Raw genomic sequence first — 24,465 nt, forward strand, 5'->3', positions numbered from 1 at the left:
ATGCTCTAGAGCAGTGGTCCCCAACCACCGGGCCGCGGACCGGTATTGGGCGATTGGTACCGGGCCGCACAAGAATTTATTTTTTTTTCTTTCTTTTTTTCTTTTTTATTATATCAACATAAAAACACAATATATACACTATATATCAATGTATATCAATACAGTATGCAGGGATACAGTCCGTAAGCACACATGATTGTATTTCTTTATAAAAAAAAAAAAATTAAAAAAAATCACCCCCGGTCCGCGGGACAAATTTACAAATTTTCAAGCGTTGACCGGTCCGCAGCTACAAAAAGGTTGGGGACCACTGCTCTAGAGCACTGGGCAGAGGTTCTGCCCAGTATATTTTGTTTATATTCCTCCAGATATCCACAAATTTAAATGTCAGACTGTACACATTAACATTGGCAGTGACATGGCCACCCTATCACTGTACCTTGCAGGTTTCAAACATAAATTATAACACATATTTAATATATAATAATATTTAATGTTAACATTTAAGATAGCTTGTGATCAGGGAATACTATAATCACAAATTACTTTTTTACCCTTTGCATTGCACGCCAGTTGTCAACTAGAAATTAGTGCCAGTTGTCAGCTAAAAATGAGTGCATCAGTTTTCAACTAGCAATTAACTCCCTGGTTGTCAGCTAGTGATTAGCCAGTTCACCTCGCGATTAATCCGGTAGTTGTCAGATAGCGATTAGCGTGCTAGTTGCCAGATCGTGATTAGCATGTTAGTTCTCAGATAGCGATTAGTTTGGCAGTTGTCAGCCAGTGATTTGACGCGCCAGTTGTCAGCTAAAAATTAGAGCGCCGATTGTAAGCTAGCAATTAGTGCGTCGATTTTTCGCTGGCGGCTAATGCTCACGAGCAATCTTTTTGCTACAAAATGCACCCCGGTGGGACTTCACTTTATATAAAACTATTAGCACGTTTTGAACAAACATACAATGTTAATTCAAGGACAGTAAAACATTTAAAAATGTTTATGACATTGTTACACATACCGTATTTTTCGGAGTATAAGTCACTCCAGAGTATAAGTGGCACCGGCCGAAAATGCATAATAAAGAAGGAAAAAAACATATATAAGTCGCACTGGAGTATAAGTCGCATTTTTGGGGGAAATTTATTTGATAAAACCCGACACCAAGAATAGACATTTGAAAGGCAATTTAAAATAAATAAAGAATAGTGAACAACAGGCTGAATAAGTGTACATTATATGACGCATAAATAACCAACTGAGAAGGTGCCTGGTATGTTAACGTAACATATTATGGTAAGAGTCATTCAAATAACTATAACATATAGAACATGCTATACGTTTTCCAAACAATCTGTCACTCTTAATCGCTAAATCCCATGCAATCTAATACGTCTAGTCTCTTACGTGAATGAGCTAAATAATATTATTTGATATTTTACGGTAATGTGTTAATAATTTCACACATAAGTCGCTCCTGAGTATAAGTCGCACCACCGGCCAAACTATGAAAAAAAGTGCGACTTATAGTCCGAAAAATACGATAAATTGCTTTTGTGCCACGATATTTTTTTTTAAAGTGAATTTAAATTATGCCAGCAAGTCATTTAATGATTAATCACATTTTAAAAGTGTGATTAATCTGATATAAAAATAAATAATCATTTGACAGCACAATTTTTTTTATAAATATTAATTTACTTTTGTTTTTAGCTTTATAAGCAGCATTATATTGAGTTTGTCAAGCAAGTTTTGTTTAAAAAGCACCTTAATTAGTAGCAGGACACCGCTAAACACTGCCCCCTTTTTGGTATTTTGTACATGAACACCACACAAGGGTTATCCCTTGTGTGGTGTTCGGGTCTGTGGGACCCGTTTTCATTTTTTATTAAAAGAAAAATTATACAATTAATACATTTTTCAAACTGAGACTCACTGACTTTGGCTCATTTTCTGTGAAGAACATATATCAGAATACATATTTAATGACCACACACACCATACACCCCCCTACACATTTCTATTACATATAAGATGTCCGGGTCCACTGGACCCGGGGCTAATAGAAGTGTGGAAATTGACGTTCTTTGTACCACACACAGACAGCAGGCCTAAACAGGAGGAGGACAGAGTGTAGGTACACAGAACATCAGAGGGTCAAATGTGCGAGAAAATGAGAGCAGACAGTGTTGACAAACTATGTGTTACGATCCGCTGCACGGATCATAGTTTGTTCCCATACAACTGTTAACGACTACTTTGATTCTGCTAGCTTTTCAAGCTATGCTATTTTTTCCTGCTAGCTCCCACGCTAGTCCTTTTGTTTTGCCTTTTGTGCTACATGCATGTTTTTTTGTTTATTCATCATATGATTTATATTTAAAATAAATCATTTTCCTACCTGCAAGCTGTGTCCGAAGCCGTCTGCATCCTTGGGAGAACCACACCCGCATCACTATGCGACCAAGTCGTTTCAGTACGAAGCCAGCAGAAAACAATTCTCCCGCACTGGCTAACGAGGAGTGGGACGAAGGTACGCTCATGGTGTTGCGAGCGATGGAAGCCGAGACGCTTCGCTATTCGACGGAGGAGAGGTCGAATCTCATGTGGGGAGCTGGAGGCTCTCTTATCCCCATCGATTCCCTCTGGTCGGAAGACATCGCCGCTACACCGCAGTACCGTGCGCGCCGTCAAAGACGGAAGCCGGCCAGGAGGTCTTTCCCTCGCCGCCAAGACGCGCCGCTCCTGCAAACTCCTCCCCCGGACCGAAGCAAGCTACATTCAGCCCAAACTTCCCCTCCTCAGATGTTTGGCAACCCCATCGACCACTTCGCCAAACAGTTCTCTGATTGGGCTGTCAGTCACATGGACATTTCCAACAATGACGTCATTTCATTGGCGCCCCCCGAAGAGGTAACTCCGCCCACTCCCGATGACGTCATTGAACAAGAATTTTTTTTTCCATCTTCTAATTCTTTCTGTCAGCCAATACCAAATGATTTTCATTCTAAGATAAAACATTATCAGGACATTTTTGCTAAGTGTAAATCTAGTCAGTCACATTCTGATTTTCAAACTCCACCTCCAGTGACTTTGTTTCCGCCCCCAGTGACTATTGCTCCGCCCACTGCACATATTTTTTCCCCCTGTGCTCCCACCCAATCTCAAGTGAGGAGTAATAATAGTCAATTTGGACAATTTGAAGAAGAGTATACCCCCCTCCTTACCTCCCCCCACCCACCCTTGAAGACAGTTCCAAACCGCAAAGAGCGCGTCTGGTATCCGCGTCTTGAGGGGGGGGGCTAGTACTGGGAACTGTGCTAGTGCGGTGGCACAACTTCGGCGTGCTAAGCCGCAACCTCCTGCACGGCCACCGCCACCAGTTTTTCGGCGTGCTAAGCCGCAACCTCCTGCACGGCCACCGCCACCAGTTTTTCGGCGTGCTAAGCCGCAACCCCCTGCACGGCCACCGCCACCAGTCTTTCGGCGTGCTAAACCGCAACCTCCTGCAAGGCCACCGCCACCAGTCTTCCGGCGTGCTAAACCGCAACCTCCTGCACGGCCACCGCCACCAGTCCTTCGTCCTGCTAAGCCACAACCGCCAGCTAGGCCACCTCCAGCTGCACCTGTTCCTGCACCTCGGCTGACACACCAAGCTTCGTCTCCAGTACCTCCACCACGCCAAGCTCCACCATGCCAAGTTCCTCGGCTGGTTCCCACACCAGCGCCGGCTCCAAGGCTGCTTCTCACACCAGCGCCGGCTCCAAGGCTGGTTCTCACACCAGCGCCGGCTCCAAGGCTGGTTCTCACACCAGCGCCGGCTCCAAGACTGGTTCTCACACCAGCGCCGGCTCCAAGGCTGGTTCTCACACCAGCACCGGCTCCAAGGCTGGTTCTCACACCAGCACCGACTCCAAGACCAACTCCTGTCCCGGCTCCAAGGCTGGTTCCCACACCAGCGCCGGCTCCACGGCTGGTTCCCACACCAGCGCCGGCTCCACGGCTGGTACCCACACCACCGCCAGCTCCACGGCTGGTACCCACACCAGCGCCGGCTCCACGGCTGGTACCCACACCAGCGCCGGCTCCACGGCTGGTACCCACACCAGCGCCGGCTCCACGGCTGGTACCAGAACATGCACCGGCTCCACGGCTGGTACCAGAACCTGCACCTGCTCCACGGCTGGTACCAGAACCTGCACCTGCCTCCACGGCGACGACGTCTCCTCCTGCCTCCACGGCGACGTCGGCTCCTCCTGCCTCCACGGCGACGTCGGCTCCTCCTGCCTCCACGGCGACGTCGGCTCCTCCTGCCTCCACGGCGACGTCGGCTCCTCCTGCTTCCACGGCGACGTCTGCTCTCTCCTCGTCTTCGTCTCAGCGACCTCGAGTGGTCTGGCTGCGCAAGCGGCGCTCTCGGAGGTTTGTTTATGGACGCCAGTGGCGCAAACAGCAGCGACAACCGAGACGTAGTCGTAGAACTCTCTGGCTGCTGAACTTCTGGCGCCACTCACGCCCACCTTCTCGGCAGCCACGAATGTGGCCTTTCCGTGGTCGCCCGCCTCGCCTGCGGCAGCGGCGTTCCACTCGCCGCCGCCACCTGACTCTTCCCCGGTGGATTCGGGGACACGTGGCCTGGCGACCCACCACCAAATCCTCCCTCCACCCTCCCTTGACTCTCGAACTATTTCTTGTTTTTTGGGTTCTAGTTTTATTTAGTGTCAAGGGACATCTGGAATCTGTCCTTTAAGGGGGGGGGTACTGTTACGATCCGCTGCACGGATCATAGTTTGTTCCCATACAACTGTTAACGACTACTTTGATTCTGCTAGCTTTTCACGCTATGCTATTTTTTCCTGCTAGCTCCCACGCTAGTCCTTTTGTTTTGCCTTTTGTGCTACATGCATGTTTTTTTGTTTATTCATCATATGATTTATATTTAAAATAAATCATTTTCCTACCTGCAAGCTGTGTCCGAAGCCGTCTGCATCTTTGGGAGAACCACACCCGCATCACTATGCGACCAAGTCGTTTCACTATGTTGCAACCTTGTGTGGGAACCGCAGGTGCAGAAACACAAAAGAAGAATCCTTTGGGATGCAGAAACTGGCAGATAAATTTTCCGTGCAACGTTCATATTGTTGTTACTCAGCCAGCATTTGTGGGTCTGATGGACCTGTTGCATTTTGTGGCTTTTAATGCCTCACAATCATACACTTTTATGTTAAAATACTGAACATATGATTATTGGGATAAGGTAAACACTTTTATGTTAAAATACTGAACATATGTTTTTTGGGATACGGTAAACATCTGTTTAGTATTTTAACATAAAAGTGTTTGATTGTGAGTCATTAAAAGCCACAAAATGCAACGGGTCCATCAGACCCACAAACGCTGCCTGAGTAACAACAATATGAACATTACATTAGGGATAATATCCACTCTCAACTCTTGTGCTTTTATGTGTATTACCTTTCTGTTAAATGTGTAAAGTCAGTGTACATGCTTCATTGTGCAATGTAAAGACTCGAACATGTGGGTGAAACACAACATAATCCATGTGAGATACTACATGTTTGTACCTCATGCATTATTGACGTCTCCTCCTCCACTTTTAGATGCTCAGATGACCAGGCTGCCCGGCTTCTCCCTGTTTGCCGTAGCGTACTGTACTCTAACAGCGCTGCAGCCATGGTGATGATGATGATGATGAGAGAGCAAGCAGCAGGAGGAAGAGGATGGTGGAGGGGGAGTCAGGGCGGGGCGGCCAGAGGCAGGAAGCTGCTCACACAGACCACCGTGGGACCACAGCAGGCAAGAAGGCAGCGACACAGAGAGGATTTTCCACACGGTATCACATGCGGGTGCTGGGTGGGAGAGAGGGAGGGGGGTGTCTTCCAGGCTGGGAGGGCTCAGCGATGCCTTGATGGAGTATGGGCCAGGTTTTAGGATTCTCCCACTGCCGTGAGTCTGCTTTTCTTCTCTTTCCTTCCCTTGCTCGAGCATATTTGTGCATCTCATCGTGCTCTGTTGTAGCCCAGCAGCTTTTTATTGCTCGCTGCCGTGAGCATCGTACGTGTTAGCTCCTCTTCATCCTGTCTACTCTCCATTCTTCTGTTCTGCGCTTTAATAAACACATGGCTAACTAGTGTTTGTGTTGCACACTTATATTGTCAGGTTGGTTAGCAAAAACAATCATCACAAAAGTTGCAGTTTTGCTTTGCTAGCCTATTATATATTTAGACTAAGACACATTGTTTATGTTTATTTTTTCTATAACAAATGATTGCCCTTGTCTTCCAGAGGAATATGGCTCGGTGGCATCCACTCCAGATTCAACACCTCCGTGCACCGACGGTATGAACGCTATTTCTGATACTCTGACATGTGACTAAGAGCTTCTGCTTTATTTAAAAGTGAACACAATCATCAAACTCTGGCATCAATTCACGCTGGAGATCCACAAGTGATGACGAGCTTTTGTTCTGATCTCTCAAAGAGGCTTTCCAACTTTGGCTGCAGCACTTTTTGTTTAGACATCAAAGCCAAGACACCTCTTTGGTTATTTTAGATGAGAAAAATAGAGAGTGGTGTCTTCATTTATTGGCTAGACTGTTTTGGAAGACATGCTAGCGCACAGTAATACAGATATCCTTTAAAGCAGGTGTTTAAAACTCAAATTACCTGGGGGCCGCTGGAGGTAGAGTCGGGGCCGCACAAAGTATTCACTTTGGAATCACGTTTTAACCCAAGAGTAAATGTGTTGACTAGCAGCTATAGTGACCCTTAACCATGGTAGGCCTTACGTCATTATAAATGTAAAATAGAATGTGAAAATGTTATATTTTGCCACCGTTGAGTTCCCCAGGAGACGGTCAGAAACATCCGCTTGCTTAACAGAAGTTGCTCTTTGTGTGTCCCAATATGTTTTTGTTGTGCTATCATTTTTGTGGTTATACCACTATTATTGGAGTTAGTGTCTAATGGGATTCAATGTTGCCAAACTATATTATATATTTACCTATTAGGGTGTGCGGGCCGCAATTATACTAAACAATGAAGTTAAATAGAGTTTGAAACCCCTGCTTAAAGTTTTTTAACCATTAGACCTTGTCATGACGTGGAGTTTTACGCAGCTTAATGCGAGGATTATTTTCCCAGGAAGCAAACGGACTATATCGGACAAGGCATGCAGGTAAAAACATGATTTAATCTTGACTCAAAAAGTGAAAACAAAAAGGCGCACAAGGCACAGGCACAACTTAGCGCAGGATACAAAACCTAACACTTAGGCAGAACTATGGACATGAAACAAAAACTCGCTGACTGTGGCATGAATAAACAAAACTTACTTGGCATAGCATGAAGCAAACAATCGCATGAAAACGAGCATAAATCTGTGGCATGAAACAATCAAAACAGAGCATGAAAAGAACATCAACAGAGCAATGTCGCCAGCCCGACTAACTGGCAACGACAGGCTTGAATAGTCTCTTTGATTAGAGACAGGTGCGTGTGTCACATGAGGCAGGTGAAACCAATGAGTCGCCATGGTGACCAAACAAGGGAGTGCAAAAATAGGAACTAATGCAGTCTTAAACAAACAGAAAATAACAAAAAACATGATCCAGACCACAGATCATGACAGACCTATGGACGATTAGTTAAGTCCCACCCGTACCCCTGCAAAGACATTTTGCTTGATGACCGGCATGTTTTTTCAACCAATCTTGCTCGAATTTTGACACGTACATGCTGGTCACACTTTGGGTTCATTTACAGCCCCACCACATTTGCATTTTTGGAAAATATGCGATATTTCCTAAGAAAAATGGGTACACATTAAGGGATTTTCACTTTCATCTCACATCACAGTTAAATCAATACAAACAAAAATGAGTGTCCTAGATTAGGGGTGTCCAAACTACGGCCTGCAGGCCATGGGCAGCCCACCGGCGTCTTCAGTTAGGCCTGTGAGACATCTAGAGTTTGGTTTGTAATCTGGCCGGTGGGGTGTTTCATTCACATTTCTTATGTAAGACAAGAACACATCTGCTTGGCTTTTTTTTATGCATTCAAAATTGTAAATAAATAGCTAACGATTGAGTTAACAGATCGAGGGTCCTCTGTTGCGCTCATTATACTCTCTAAAAACATCCAGAAAGCACCAACAATACTCCATATATACAGTATGTCATGACCTGAAACTTAACCAAAAATAAGCGATACTGTTATTACAAGAGCCAATGCAGACAGATTATTTTAGCGGTGCATTGATAGCAGTAAACTAATGCTAGCTTATGCTGCTATTGAAAGAGCTTCTTTCCTCAGGCCATAAGACTCTTGAACGCATCATAATAATCCCCTCAGTTCCCCCCAAAAATGGATTAACTCGCTGGAATATAAAGACAATATAACATACATCCATAAACGTGGATGCATATGCAAAAGTGCAATATATTTATCTGTACAGTAATCTATTTATTTATATCTGCACCTTATTGATTTTGTATCCTGCACTACCATGAGCTAATGCAATGAAATTGTGTTCTTATCTGTACTGTAAAGTTCAAATTTGAATGACAATAAAAGGAAGTCTAAGTCTATTGTTGACAAACTGAGCCGACAGCTGCTTAAGCTTCGTCTCAAACTTGCTAAAAGTAAATTCTAGATTATAATTCATGCAACTCTCAACTGGTAGTAGACACATGTGGCCATGGACCGACATGGTAGTCGACATTCACGTCCCCGAGATGGCGAAATAGACCCCAAAAGACGCTTCCTGCAGGAACTTTTTTTAACCCTTCGTGAGGATTGTGATTGACTCCTCATCTAAAAATGTTTTATGTGAGTGGAAATATTACAGTAAGTGTTTGTTTTTGTTATGATTTGTTATGGTTAGTTTGTATGTTCAGCAGCTAGCAATGCTGCGGATGCTCTAGTGCAGGCCTTGGCAATTATTTTGACTCGGGGGCCACATTTAGAGAAAAAAATGTGTCTGGGGGCCGGTATATCTATCTATCTATCTATGTATATATATATGTATAAAAATAAATATATACACACACACACACACACACACACACACACACACACACACACACACACACAAACACACACACACACACACATAAAAGCTGTGACAATCTGCTGTACAATATGTGTGTGTTTGGGTCCTATTTTTAGTAACACTAATACAAAAACTCACAATAATGTCTGATTGAATGCTAAAAACGTTATGACAGACCGCCTTAAGAAACAAAATGGAATTTTACATTTTCTACTGAATGAAACACCCAGAATGTACATGAATATAAAGAATGTGGGATTTTACGATATTAACTATGAACGATAAAACACTGAATATTAACAACATATTAACGTCACTCCTCTTTTACTTCTCACACCCCCTCTCCATCCACGATGGCAAAATATGAATGCGAAGGGTAAAAAAAACACCTACAATCTGATATAATATCACTTTTCTTGTAGAACTTTGTTGTAAAAATCTCCTTCCGCGTCTGTCCCTGACACCCGCATTTCAGGCCACTCTAGAAACACTGCTTGATGCCTCGTCTGAGCTGCTGTGACTTAGATTACCATAGTAACTCATTAGATTACCATAGTAACTCATTAGATTACCATAGTAACTAGTACATCATGCAAAAGCGCAGATTCTAACCATTGAAATACTTTGTATAGTTCAAGACTTACGGTCATTTGAAAACATCACTGCACATCATAATGGCAGCTACAGTTTCCATCTTAAAGATCTAAAACAATGATTTGGGAATGTCCGGCGGGCCAGATTGAAAAGCTTAACGGGCCGCATGTGGCCCCCGGGCCTTAAATTGCCCAGGTCTGCTCTAGTGTCACAATAAAGCTACATTCATCACTCGGCTTCTTAAACTTATTGCTCATCCTCTTTGTGTTCAAAAATATAAGATTCTGGTTCATAATTTTTCCCAAGGTATATGTTGTTGGCCCTCACAAAGTCTGCTTAATTAGTGTTGTTGTTGATGGGGATGTGCTCTGTGGTTCCTAGCGCGACGTCACGCGATCATGTGACTGGTGTCCTTATTATCTCTCAAAATGGCTCGGGAACCTCCGTGAGAGTGATACTATTTATCCACAAACTTTTCTTTTGGTGTCATAAATCATATATATAAATGATAAATGGGTTATACTTGTATAGCGCTTTTCTACCTTCAAGGTACTCAAAGCGCTTTGACAGTATTTCCACATTTACCCATTCACACACACATTCACACACTGATGGCGGGAGCTGCCATGCAAGGCGCTAACCAGCAGCCATCAGGAGCAAGGGGTGAAGTGTCTTGCCCAAGGACACAACGGACGTGACTAGGATGGTAGAAGGTGGGGATTGAACCCCAGTAACCAACAACCCTCCGATTGCTGTCACGGCCACTCTACCAACTTCGCCACGCCGTCCCCATATATATATAATAATAGCTTCAATGTAGAGGCAACTAATTTTTCCACTCTACTGGTACTTTAAATACAACTGGAACCAAGTTTTTAAAAATAAATAAAAGTAAAACATTTTAAAAATGTTCCTGTCAGACATTCTGACAATAAAAGTGCAAGGCTTGAAAAGGGGTTGGATGAAGCAGATGCTTATAATATCCCAACCCCTCTCACTCATTCCACATTTAACATAAACAATATAAAACAAGAACAATACCATACAAACAAAAACAAGAAAAACTCCTGTACACTAACAATATAATAGTACCACTGTTAGTATAAGACAAGACAAGACGAGACAAAACACACACACACACACACACGGGCCCAAACACTCTCTGACCATACACCTCTCTTACATCGCTCTGTGCTGAGGGCATCATTCTCTTTACTCCTCGTACTTCTTCAGTACTTCTTTTTTAAACAGTGTTTTAAATTGAATCATGTTAGAACACGTTTTTTTCGTCCCCAAAGTTGTTCCACAGAGTGACTCCACGCACTGAAATGCACATTGATTTTAAAGCTCTTCTCAATTTAGGCAAATATAATTTGTTGTTTCCTCTTAGACTGTAAATATGCTGAGCATCTCTATCTTGGAATAGGTTCTGTATATTGGAGGGTAGAGAGTTTTGGGATGCCGTAAACGTAATTTGAGCAGTTTTAAAGTTGATCACATCGTGCAGTTTAAGTTGCTTTAACTCCATGAATAGTGGATTTGAATGATGTCTGTAGTGAACATTAGACACAATCATAATGGCCTTTTTCTGCAGAGTGACTAAAGGCTGTAGATGGGATTTATAACAATTTCCCCAGACTTCAACACAATAGTTTAAATACGACATAATAATTTTGTCCGATTATTGTTATTGCAATTAATCAAAATGCAAAGGTGTGATTAATGTGTAGAAATGTGATCGTTTTTTACACAAAGTTTGGATTTTTAGCTGAGATGCCTTCTCCGACGTACTCATGTCCATCTACTAGTCCCGTGTTGTTGACTTGATTGAATCACCGAACATGCAACTTGCCGCACTGCCTTATGAGCTCACGCCCCGAGTGAGTGATCGCCGCAGTAGCGACAGTACTCTTAAGGATTTATTATTTTTTTCTGGAGAGAAAATTCCGTGAAAGAACAGGACCGGGAAAGAAGGACAAAAATCGGGGAAAAGTAAGGGTGCTTGTTTGATTGTTCAAACATATATTCAGGACGTACCACCGGGGCCACATATCACTCGTAAGAACCGGGCTCTCCATCTGTGTTCTCGTTCCTCCAAAAAATGTTTGATTGACATCTTTCACACTGAACTCATCCAAACATGCGTTTGTGGATTTTGCTTTGTGGTGTCTTCCCCAAGCTGTTCCCACAAATCGAGAAGCATACAATTGTCCAACATGTCTTCTTCAGATTCTAGCAGAAAGAGGTGCGTCTCAACACTCGTTCTTTTCCATTTCTTCAGGTGGTAATGAGGAGTCGGAGCTGTACGAGCTGCAAACTGCGAGGGAGTGGTCGGAGGACGAGGAGGTGGGCTACGACGACGACGACACCCTGGCGTCGTCCCCATCCGTCTGGGGCACGCCGCGTCAGAGCTCCCTCGAGCTGACCTTCTCCTACATCGCCATCGCTGAGCCCGAGGCTCTGGGAGCATCGCGGAGCCACCGGGACAGGCGTAGGGTCAGCTCTCGGGGGAGCCGCGCCTCCATTGCGCGCACGGACACCCCAGACACGTCGTTGGACTCCCCCGACGTCGACTGGGACCCCCACGGCTTCCTGAGCAACGAGCACGAGGAGGCGTCAGAAAGCAGCGATCAGGAGAGGGTGGAGATGAGAACAGAAAGCCCGAGGAGGAGAAGGGAGAGGCGAGCTGAGACCGTAACAATGCAGCCATGTCCTCAAAGTGTAGAGGCCGATGCCGGGATCCAAAGCGAGGAGAGACATTTAATACAGACTGGGTCGCTTCCTTTAGCATCATCGCAAATACAGATACTTCCAGGTAGGAAAAGTAGTACATTTCCTTTACCTTCATTTGTCTTCGCACAATACGGAGTGCACTGCTTGGCTGCAACCAGTAGATGCAGTCTCGCCAGTTCCCTTTAAGGTGGAACTGCACTTTTTTTTTTTAAATGTTGCCTATAATTCCCAATCCTTATGAGAGACAAGAACATGTGTCTATTTTAATGCATTCCAACTCGTAAACAAAAGTCAGCTTACCATTGAGCCAATGGGAGCCATGACGTCATTGCGTCTATTACGTTTATTCCGATCATAAAACCCAACAAATAACCTTCCAAAAATGACAAGCAATCCTCCATTTACATTTTGTGACTTGAATATGAACTAGAGATGTCCAATAATGGCTTTTTTGCCGATATTCCGATATTGTCCAACTCTTAATTACCAATTCCGATATCAACCGATACCGATATATACAGTCGTGGAATTAACACATTATTATGCCTAATTTTGTTGTGATGCCCCGCTAGATGCATTAAACAATGTAACAAGGTTTTCCAAAATAAATCAACTCAAATTATGGAAAAAAATGCCAACATGGCACTGCCATATTTATTATTGAAGTCACAAAGTGCTTTTTTTTTTTAACATGCCTCAAAACAGCAGCTTGGAATTTGGGACATGCTCTCCCTGAGAGAGCATGAGGAGACTGAGGTGTGCAGGGGTGGGGGAGGGTAGGAGGTAGCGGGGGGTGTATATTGTAGCGTCCCGGAAGAGTTAGTGCTGCAAGGGGTTCTGGGTATTTGTTCTGTTGTGTTTATGTTGTGTTACGGTGCGGATGTTTCCCCGAAATGTGTTTGTCATTCTTGTTTGGTGTGGGTTCACAGTGTGGCGCATATTTGTTACAGTGTTAAAGTTGTTTATACGGCCACCCTTAGTGTGACCTGTATGGCTGTAGACCAAGTATGCATTGCATTCACTTGTGTGTGTGAAAAGCCGTAGATATTATGTGATTGGGCCGCCACACAAAGGCAGTGCCTTTAAGGTTTATTGGTGCTCTGTACTTCTCCCTACGTCCGTGTACACAGCGGCGTTTTAAAAAGTCATACATTTTACTTTTTGAAACCGATACCGATAATTTTGAAACCAATACCGATAATTTCCGATATTACATTTTAAAGCATTTATCGGCCCATAATATCGGACTGCCGATATTATCGGACATCTCTAATATTAACCAATTATTAGCAATATTGTTGTTATAAGCTCTAACATTATAATCCTACATTTAGCAGCGCATTGATCAGAGAGAGGCAACTTCCTCGTACTGCTGTATTGACATCATCAGCTGGTGAGCTGCTTTCTCGCCTTGTGGCTTGTGAAAGTTTATTCTAAATTTTAAATCGTGTCTCTCACCTTCATAGTAGAATTTGATTGGTCAAGTGTCATCCAATTTGTACCTGGAAATGGCGAAAAAGACACAAAGTCGCTTGGTTCCACCCACTTTTTTTATTCAAGAGGATTAAGAGTCATTCTTCATCTAAACGGGAAAATATCAACATCCTGTCAGTCGGCATTCCAGTGAGAGCAGACATTGTACAGTAAGTTATGTTTTATAATGTTTGTTGGCTCTCATGAAGTCTGTGGTGAGTAACATCGGCGATGTTGTCAAAGGAAAAAGCGAACGTCGTGATGCATATGTGAAATTATTGCGCCGCAAAATGCTTAAAATTACCAAAATATGTAAATATTACATGTTATTGTGAATGTACATTTTACAAAATGACATATATACTTACAGCGTGTGTATATAACCTTGATGGACGTGTTTGGATGTTTTAGGCGCTTTATAGGCAATATAAAGTGACTCCCATGGGCTCTATTGTAAGTAAACCTTAGCTCGCATTTGTTTACTAGTTAGAATGCATAAAAAAAGAAAAACATAAGTGTGCCTGTGATTGTGAATGATGGGCAAAATTCCCCCCAAAAACGCTCTTGGTATACTTTGGAGGTTAAAAGGGAAATATAAATAATGCCTATTCATTCGAATTGCATCTTTAATGATGATGTCATCCCTACTGACGACGATGTCATGCTCCGTCTTCCCAGCAGCGACGACAACATCAGCCCCCAAGCCTGAGTCACCCGCAGCAGAGGAGCCCCCACGACCCACCGACCCTGTGTCCTCGTCGCCTGCCGTCGTCACTCAAACCACTCAGGAACAGCCGTGTCAGAACTCGTCCTTCGACCCCTCAGAAAGCCCCCACATAGCAGGTACCAAACCCCCACCTCAGGTTTATTTCTTATAGCCTCGTCTTAGCTTGTGAATGGAAAGCGATCGGATTTCACATTGATCATTCAAGCTTAGATAATAGATGCTAACCCTTGAAAATTCCTGCCTCTCCATCGTGTCTCCATAGAAACCGTCTCTCTGGGAATCAGGAAAGATCAGCTAATTGTGTGGAATGTATTCCTGGCATGGGAAGAAGTCGTCAAAACACACGGTACGCCATCGCTTCTGAGTGTATTGTTTAGCTTTATTTACAGCTTGCTGCTAGCTTCTTGTTGTTGCGGATCAAAGCAAAGCGCAAGATAACATCCTGTCTTCCAGCTTAGTGGCATTTTAAGTGGACCAGTCAGTCAGAAAAGGGGCTGCAGTCCTATTTTAGTTGTGTGTGTGTGTGTGTGTGTGTGTGTGTGCGTGTGTGTGTGTGTGTGTGTGTGTGTGTGTGTGTGTGTAAAAGAGGCAGGTGTGTGTGTGTGTGTGTAAAAGAGGCAGGGGTGTACGATGACCCCTCAGACTTTTGATAAATGTGCGGTCAAGATGATGACAAGAGTTTAGGGTGTCCCGAATAAATAGCGCACATTAATCTATTGGAGCATCATGTTTCTACACTCTTTGTCGCTCGGCTCTGCTACCACGCGGCAGACCAATAATAGATTGTATCATACAGTCAGTGGTTTTCCTTTAGTAATTTATTCTATGGATCAGAAGAAAACCAAATCGTACAAAACAGGAATGTGCCGATCGATCCAGTATGGGACAGTTTTCTTGAAATTGTACATGATCGTCATTAATTGTTGCCTTTCAAACGCAAATCCTCTCTGGCCATACTTGCCAACCCTCCCGATTTTCCCGGGAGAGTCCCGAATTTCAGTGCCCCTCCCGAAAATCTGCCGGGGCAACCATTTTCACGAATTTCTCCCGATTTCCACCCGGACAACAATATTGGGGGCGTGCCTTTAGCGTCCTCTCTCACCTGAAACCTTCACCCTTTAACGGCCGCATGCTGTCCTCAGTCAAGTCCGCTTTTCCTCCATATAAACAGCGTGCCGGCCCAGTCACCTAACATGTATGGCTTTTGGAACTCAGTGCACACACAAGGTGCACACACAACAACCTATCTGGATTCCATAAGAGATTCGATAAGGAATCGGTTCGATAAGAGGATTCTCTAATGGCATTGACATCGATAATTTCTTAACGAAATTTTATTAATATAAATATATATATATATAAATATATATATATATATATATATATATATATATATATATATATATATATGTCTTAATAAGGTTATCCAAAAAATAGTGCTCGATACCGTAGTAGAGCGCAATATATGTATGTGTGGGGAAAAAAAATCACAAGACTATTTCATCTCTACAGGCCTGTTTCATGAGGGGGGGTACCCTCAATCGTCAGGAGATTTTAATGGGAGCATTCGCATACCATGGTTTATATAGGGCACAGAGTGGGTGGGTACAGGCTGGCCTAGGGGCGTGGTGATTGGCTCATGTGTTACCTAGGAGGTGTTTCCCTCTGTGGCGGCATGCTGATACAATTTCGCTGCGCTTGTTGAGGGATGACAGGTCTGGACGGTATATAATATACAGTTTCTCTTTCAAGCATAGGTTGCATCTTTTATTACCACTATTGTAAGGCAGGGCCGGCCCGTGGCATAGGCCGTATAGGCAAATGCTAAGGGCGCCGTCCATCAGGGGGCGCCACGCCAGTGCCACAAATGTTGGAGAAAAAAAAAAGAAAAGAAAAAGTTGGTACTATTATTTCTAAATACAAAAAATAATCCCACGTTAATTAAAATGCAAAGTAAAGCCTATTTAATAGAAATATTATTTGTTACAACATTACGCCCCTCCCCCCCCCGCGCACGGTGCGCCCCCTCCCTTCCCGTATCATGACTCTTTTTGGACACATCAAAAAATCAACACAAGATGTCAAAACGGCCAAAACTGTCAGGTGCCCAAGGAAGAAAAAAAGAGAAAAGAAGAGGAGTAGAAACGAGAAAAGACAGAGGTAGCAGGTAGGTAGCGTTAGCCTACATGAAATTATTTGTCTGATACAGAATGTGATAGTAACCTGGCTTGTTAGCATTAAGCTAATGTTACATGATTCGGCAATTGCTAATCAATAAATAGCTAGTTCTGTTTTAACGTCGGGTTAATATTGTGGAGGGGGCTAAATTGTTATGGAAAATAATAATGTAACGTTAGGTAATTACTGTACTCCCACCTTACATTCCTCAGGTATTAGATCTTTTAAGCAGGTGTTTTTTGTTTACATTGTTATTGCCTTCTGGTTAGCTAATGTTTGCCCTGCAGGTAATAGTCACTTGTCCACCCCTTTATATATTAGGTATAGTTGTAAGTAAAAAAAAAAAGGTCAAAGATAAAGCTATTCGGTTTCTTGTGAGTATATACACTTCACTGCCGATGTGGGGGGGGGGGGGGGGGGGGGGGGGGCGCCACCTAAAATCTTGCCTAGGGCGCCAGTTGTAAGGTGTGCTGAATGCAAGAATTTGCCATGTTATTGAATATTCAACATTATTGTCTTTGAGGTCCCAAATGTGTTTGCTGAGTTCTGTGGTATTCCGCAGGTTTTGGTTCCTGAAAGAAGCCTTGTGATTGTTCCATCTGGTTTTAAACTCTCCCTCGGTTAATCCTACATATGTGTCGGATGTGTTAATGTCCTTGCGTGTTACCTTAGATTGGTAGACAACTGATGTTTGTAAGCACCCCCCGTTGAGAGGGCAATCAGGTTTCTTGCGGCAGTTGCAGCCTTTGTTGGTTTCGGGGTCGCTCTGTCCGGGGGCCGACGACTCATTTGCAATTGTTTTGTTGTGGTTTGAGATAATTTGTCGTATATTGTTCATGCAGCTGTAGCTCAATTTAATGTTGTTCTTGTTGAATACTTTTCTTAGGGTGTTGCTTTTGGGAAAGTGTTTGTCAATCAGAGTGAGGAATTTGTGGCCAATGTTAGTTGAGACGTTTTTGCTGTATGGGGGGTTGTACCAGATGATGTTGTTTCGTTTTCTGTTCTTTTTTGGTTGGTTTCCTGGCGTGGGTTCATAGGTAAGGGTGAAATTGTATCCGCTTTCATCAAGGGCTTTTTGGTACGGGGGGGTTGCTTGGTCAAATTCAGCTTTGCTAGATGACAGCATCGATAGCCTTTTATTAATTCCGGTAGGTATTCTTTTCGTGGTGGTGGGTGGGTGGTTGCTGTCATGGTGCACGTATTGGAGTGTTGTGTTGGATTTCGTGAATGGTTGGTAGCTGTTATTTCTCAGGTTGAAAGTGACGTCGAGGAAGTTGACGGTTTGCTTGTTGGCTTCAATCGTGATCCGTAGGCCGTTCTCTTTGAAAATTTGGCAAGAAATACTTGAATTTCAGTGAATTACAGCTATATATACATATAGCTGTAATTCACTGAAATTCAATTATTTCTTTTATTTATATATATATATATATATATATATATATATATATATATATATATATATATATATATATATATATATATATATATATATATATATCCATCCATTTTCTACCGCTTATTCCCATTGGGGTCGCGGGGGGCGCTGGAGCCTATCTCAGCTACAATCGATATATATATATATATATAATAAAATAAATACTTGATATTCAGTGAATTACAGTTATATATATATGTATATATATATGTATATATAGCTGTAATTCACTGAAATTCAAATATTTATTTTATATATATTTATATACATATATATATACATATATAAGAAATACTTGAATTTCAGTTAATTACAGCTATATATATATATATATATATATATATATATATATATATATATATATATATATATATATACATACACCCCCCCACACCGGTCCTTTTGAATATCTCTCTAATTCTGGGGTCTCAAGGTTGGTAAGTATGTCTCTGGCTAATATTGTATTTATTTTTAGTCCCTTGGCTGACAAGCTAGCACCTAATTATACACAATTACACAGTGTGGAGCCACTCCCTTAAGCTAATAATAATCGCCTCCATTACTACAAATAAACAGCATTTCTTAGTATCTTATGTATCATTGTCAAGTATTATTATCAAGATTTAGAATGAGGCTCATAATGTTACACACTGAGAGCGAGCAGGAGTAGGCATGTTAATAGCTAAGCTAGCTAGAAACAACACCAAGAAATAAGTGCTTAGAAAAGTTTAAGAAGTGTAGATGGAATCGCATTACAGCAGAAAGTAAGCAGTTATTAGCAGGAAATTAACAAGTAGATTCATAAGAGTCGAGAGAGACGATAATATAACAACTGGGTGTGTTTCAGCATCATCACTGTCAGTACACGAAACGCAAGAGAAGGGCGGATCAACCCATAAATTGGTGGTGTAAATACCGAGGTTAATATCAATTTTTATGATGGATATTAGAGTGATTAGATCAGTATTGTTATTTACTCCAAATCATGTTTGATTGTTTTTGTTAATTTTTACAAACTCCGAGAATAATTATTGTCCCTGGATACATGAGGGGATGATTTCAATTAGTGATATCTTTAGATTTTTGTTTTGGTTTTTGTTTAGTTATTGTTTACTGTTGAGAGAATAAGGAAGAAGTATAAAATGTTGTGTTGATATTGTTAAACTGTCAATAGCACTCACCATAAATACATTTAAACATGTACAGTTAATGCATGTAATTGGTATCGGCCAATCCCACTCATGGATAATCGAAATCGGCAGCATAAATTACTGATCGGAACTTCCCTAGTACAAAACTCATAAGAAATAATGTAAATCCAATAAATCCATTTATCTGCCCTCAAATTTTACCACACAACACATTTCATTGGATAATTCTGGTCATACATGCAAGAAACGATGTGAAGTACATATAAATGATTAATGAAATAGATAAATGAACATTTAATATCACTTATTGAAGAATCCTGTGGGCAAAGACGGTGACGACGGGAGAGGAAGGATGAGAGGGCCAAGCAAACCCCACCTCCTTGCTTTGCTACAAGGTCTTTCTTAAATTCAGTAGTGTTTCTCACATTCTTTATCAAAGTGCCTTCACTTGTAAAAATGTTTGTCCCACTAGTGGCTTATTTTGCAGCTATACTCTGTAAAAATGTGTATGACAACTAGAGATATCCGATAATATCTGCTCCAATTTCGTTGTTCTTTGAACCTGTTCACTGTAATAATGACAATAAAACTCTATTCTATTCTATTCTATTCTAATATCGGACTGCCGATATTATCGGCCGATAAATGCTTTACAATGTGATATCGGAAATTATCGGTATCGGTTTCAAAAAGTAAAATTTATGACTTTTTAAAACGCCGCTATACGGAGTGGTACACGGACATAGGGAGAAGTACAGTAAACGCCAAAAACCTTAAAGGCGCTGCCTTTGCCTGCCCGCCCAATCACATAATATCTACGGCTTTTCACACACACAAGTGAATGCATGCATACTTGGTCAACAGCCATACAGACCGTGGCCGTATAAACAACTTTAACACTGTTACAAATATGCGCCACACTGTGAACCCACACCAAACAAGAATGACAAACACATTTCGGGAGAACATTCGCACCGTAACACAACATAAACACAACAGAACAAATACCCAGAACCCCTTGCAGCACTAACTCTTCCGGGACACTACAATATACACCCCCCGCTACCTCCCCAGATACCCCGCCCACCTCAACCTCCTCATGCTCTCTCAGGGAGAGCATGTCCCAAATTCCAAGCTGCTGTTTTGAGGCATGTTAAAAAAAAATAATGCACTTTGTGACTTCAATAATAAATATGGCAGTGCCATGTTGGCATTTTTTTCCATAAGTTGAGTTGATTTATTTTGGAAAACCTTGTTACATTGTTTAATGCATCCAGCGGGGCATCACAACAAAATTAGGCACAATAATGTGTTGATTCCATGACTGTATATATCGGTATCGGTTGATATCAGAATCGGTAATTAAGAGTTGGACAATATCAGAATATCGGATATCGGCAAAAAAGCCATTATCGGACATCTCTAATCACAACCATTTAAAATATCCAAAAATGTATTTTTGATATAATGAATTATTTAATATACTTTCAGTTGATGTTTGGTAAATGTAGCTTTTCACTACACCTCTAACAACATATTTGCCTTGTTTTCGGCTAATTGTTAAAATGGGTTCACATGGTGACACAATTTAACTCAGCTTCTCATCGGGCAAAACAACACTAAGCATTTTCCTGCTGCACTTTTAAGTAATAGAGGCTTTCGTGATCGTCTGAGCAATTTGCCACAGTAGTGTCTTCACGCGTAACAACCCCCTCCCACACTTCTTCAGTGTAGACGTGGTGGCTGTGGGCGGTCCTGCAGGAAAAAAAGATTTATTTTTGGTCTCTCTCAGCTTGGGGTTGCTGATCAGGCAGTAGCTGGCCAAAAACAGCTCTCAGGGGGCGCTCGAGGGGAACACGGTGGCACAAGAGAGGGTGTAAGGGGAAGCGCTTGAAGCGGCTACCAAGATGGCCAGCAAAGGTGAGAAAGAAGCAGAAGTAGTAGTCGTTACTGTTATTAATTATTTCTTAGGGCTGTTTTCAGCAGGTGGAAAGAGAGAAACTTCTCGTCGTCTTGACTGTTTGGCATGAATGGGTGTGCAATTAGTCAGGAAACAGCTGCTCCCTCAACTAGGGAGCTATGTAGATATGTTTGCAATTTACAGTTTCTTTCAACAAATTTTAACTTGGGAGCAGTTGCTGAAATAGGAATGATGTCATGTAGCGTATGCACCATGGTGTTGTGTTGCTATGTTGACTTGGCTATAGACATTTTATTTATTTACATCTGATTATATTGCATTGCCCTAACTAGTTATAGGCAGGTTATTTACATGCTTACATTATTTCCTTTAAAATCTGTGACAGTTTTGCGGATTAGGAAAAGGTAGCTATTGGTTTCAGATGCATCTGTATTGAATGCGGTGGAAAAGTTGCATTCAAGCGAGCTACTTTGCAACATATTCACTACAAAGCTGGCTTGGCATCACGACTGCAGAGTGGATTTTGTCCCAAAATGAGTTGTCATCTGCTGTGACACACACACACACATTGCCCCGTGATACTTTGGAATTATCCACTCTGCTCTGACAAGCCAGTCCATTCTAGGAGCCCAATGTTGTATTCTACTGCTGTTAAGAGTGTGGCAATTATCAGACCATTTCAATAGGTATCGTCAGAATTGAGCTTAGGTTGTACCAGTGGTTTATTTTGGACATGTTGAAAACAAAACAAAACAAAAAATAATATTGAGGGAAAAAATTATGGGGGTAGGAGTTTATTTTGAACATGCTTACAAAGGGGGTAGGAAGAAGCAAAGCTTATTTACTACTACCCCTAGTAACAATACAATGAAGTGCAGATACAGAAACCAATACTTCACAATAAAAACACTTAAAAACTGAAAAAAACACATACCCCACTCCTTATTCGTGAATGAACCACCTAGTTTTCTTGCCATTATCATCTACAGCAGTGGTCCCCAACCACCGGGCCGATTGGTACCGGGCCGCACAAGAAATTAAAAATTAAAAAAATTAAAAACTTTATAAAAACACAATATATACATTATATATCAATATGGATCAATACAGTCTGCAGGGATACAGTCCGTAAGCACACGTGATTGTACCATGTAACCATGGAGCCCATTGTTGGGCCGCGAACGCTGCCAACAAATACCGTATTTTTCGGAGTATAAGTCGCTCCGGAGTATAAGTCGCACCGCCCGAAAATGCATAATAAAGAAGGAAAAAACATATATAAGTCGCACTGTAGTATAAGTCGCATTTTTGGGGGAAATTTATTTGATAAAACCCAACACCAAGAATAGACATTTGAAAGGCAATTTAAAATAAATAAAAAATTGTGAACAACAGGCTGAATAAGTGTACGTTATATGAGGCATAAATAACCAACTGAGAACGTGCCTGGTATATTAACGTAACATATTATGGTAAGAGTCATTCAAATAACTATAACATATAGAACATTCTATACGTTTACCAAACAATCTGTCACTCCTAATCGCTAAATCCCATGAAATCTTATACGTCTAGTCTCAAACGTGAATGAGCTAAATAATATTATTTGATATTTCACAGTAATGTGTTAATAATTTCACGCATAAGTCGCTCCTGAGTATAAGTCGCACCGCCGGCCAAACTATGAAAAAAACTGCGACTTATAGTCCGAAAAATACGGTATGTGTTTGTGGTACTCAGTTGTAATACACTTTTCCACCACTTGTGGCAGTAATGACAATTTCAAACAAACAGAAGAAGTCTGGAGCTGAAATCTTAGAGAAGTTTCTTATGCTCAAAAATATGACTATAGTGGTTAAGCTGTATTGTCATTCGCACTTTAATTTTATTGACCGTTTAGTTAAGAAATATATATATATATATATATATATATATATATATATATATATATATATATATATATATATATATATATATATATATAAAATGTCATTCATTTATTTAGTTAGAATTTTTTTATTTTAGCACTGCGTAATTTTATGTACACTCAGTTTCTGAGTCCTTTCCTTTTCAGTATATTTGATTAGTATTTATTTCTGCAATCAGCCTGACCTAAGCCTTGATAATAATTTTTGTGATCCACACATTCTTTTGTGTCATTTTACAAGGTTTATGCTGTTGAACTGTAAGTATGCTGTATATGAATATTGAATATGATTAAAATCAAGAGCAAGATTACTAATTCAGTGTTAATATTTGAGTGGGTCCCGGGCCCCTCTGTAGTGGCCCCAGGGTCAAAAGGTTGAGAACTCCTGATCTGTACAATGATTTATTCAGTGCTCTTATTCTAATATGTTATAAATAACCTTTATCGAACACATTTTTTGCCACAACCATACACATATAATGGCACATACAGATACAAGTAACCCGTTTCCTCTAAGTGAATAATTACCTGAGATAAGATTTCAAGCGTATTTGTTGAAAATACACAGAGAATAGATGACACATATTATGGTGTACTGCCTACACAGAGAATAGATGACACATATTATGGTGTACTGCCTACACTGCAAAAAGTCAGTGTTCAAAAACAAAAAAAAAAAAAAAAAAATTAGAGGTATTTTATTTCAACTAAGCGAAATTATCTGCCAATAGAACAAGAACATTCGGTTTGTCAAGACTTTCCAAAACAAGTAAAATTTGCTAACCTCAGTAAACCCAAAAATACCTTAAAATAAGTATATTCTCCCTAATAACAAGTGCACTTTTCTTGGTAGAAAAAAAAAAAGAGACCTTTTTGCTCAATATGTTGAAAAATATTCTTACATTAAGTAAATGCTAGTGCCATTATCTTGACATAATGATATGCATTCGGCATCATGATTTTCTTTTTCATGCTTGAAGTAAGAAATTATTACTTTAAAAAAGTAGTTTTATACTTGTGAGTGTTGATGACACAGCTTTGCATCAGTTGATATTCTAGTTTCAAGCATGTTTTACTCAATATAGGTCATAAAATCTCAGCAACAAGCTGTAATATCTTACTGAGATCATTTAGGACCAAAACCCTTAAAACAAGTAAAACACTCTAACATAAAATCTGCTTAGTGAGAAGAATTATCTTCTCAGACAGAAAATAAGCAAATATCACCCTTATTTGAGATATTTAATCTTACTTA

The 24,465-nt window shown here is 41.3% G+C and overlaps 1 protein-coding gene across 3 annotated transcripts in view; it reads left to right on the forward strand.

Annotated features, from left to right (window-relative positions):
• rtn2a (reticulon 2a) overlaps window positions 1-24,465 on the forward strand; it is a 47,773-nt gene that overhangs the window by 3,907 nt on the left and 19,401 nt on the right. The window contains exons 2-6 of one of the 3 annotated variants that reach the window (XM_061972907.2): window positions 5,617-5,812; window positions 6,302-6,355; window positions 11,944-12,477; window positions 14,547-14,711; window positions 14,858-14,941. In XM_061972907.2, coding sequence (XP_061828891.1) covers window positions 5,737-5,812; window positions 6,302-6,355; window positions 11,944-12,477; window positions 14,547-14,711; window positions 14,858-14,941 — 913 coding nt within the window. In that variant the 5' untranslated portion in view covers window positions 5,617-5,736. Of the gene's footprint in view, window positions 1-5,616; window positions 5,813-5,884; window positions 5,963-6,301; window positions 6,356-11,943; window positions 12,478-14,546; window positions 14,712-14,857; window positions 14,942-21,153; window positions 21,283-24,465 lie in introns of those variants that run through there. The other 2 variants (XM_061972908.2, XM_061972910.2) reach the window with 2 other exon arrangements.

This window comes from Nerophis lumbriciformis, linkage group LG17 (genome assembly GCF_033978685.3).
Source record: "Nerophis lumbriciformis linkage group LG17, RoL_Nlum_v2.1, whole genome shotgun sequence".
In the NCBI taxonomy this organism is placed as follows: domain Eukaryota; kingdom Metazoa; phylum Chordata; class Actinopteri; order Syngnathiformes; family Syngnathidae; genus Nerophis; species Nerophis lumbriciformis.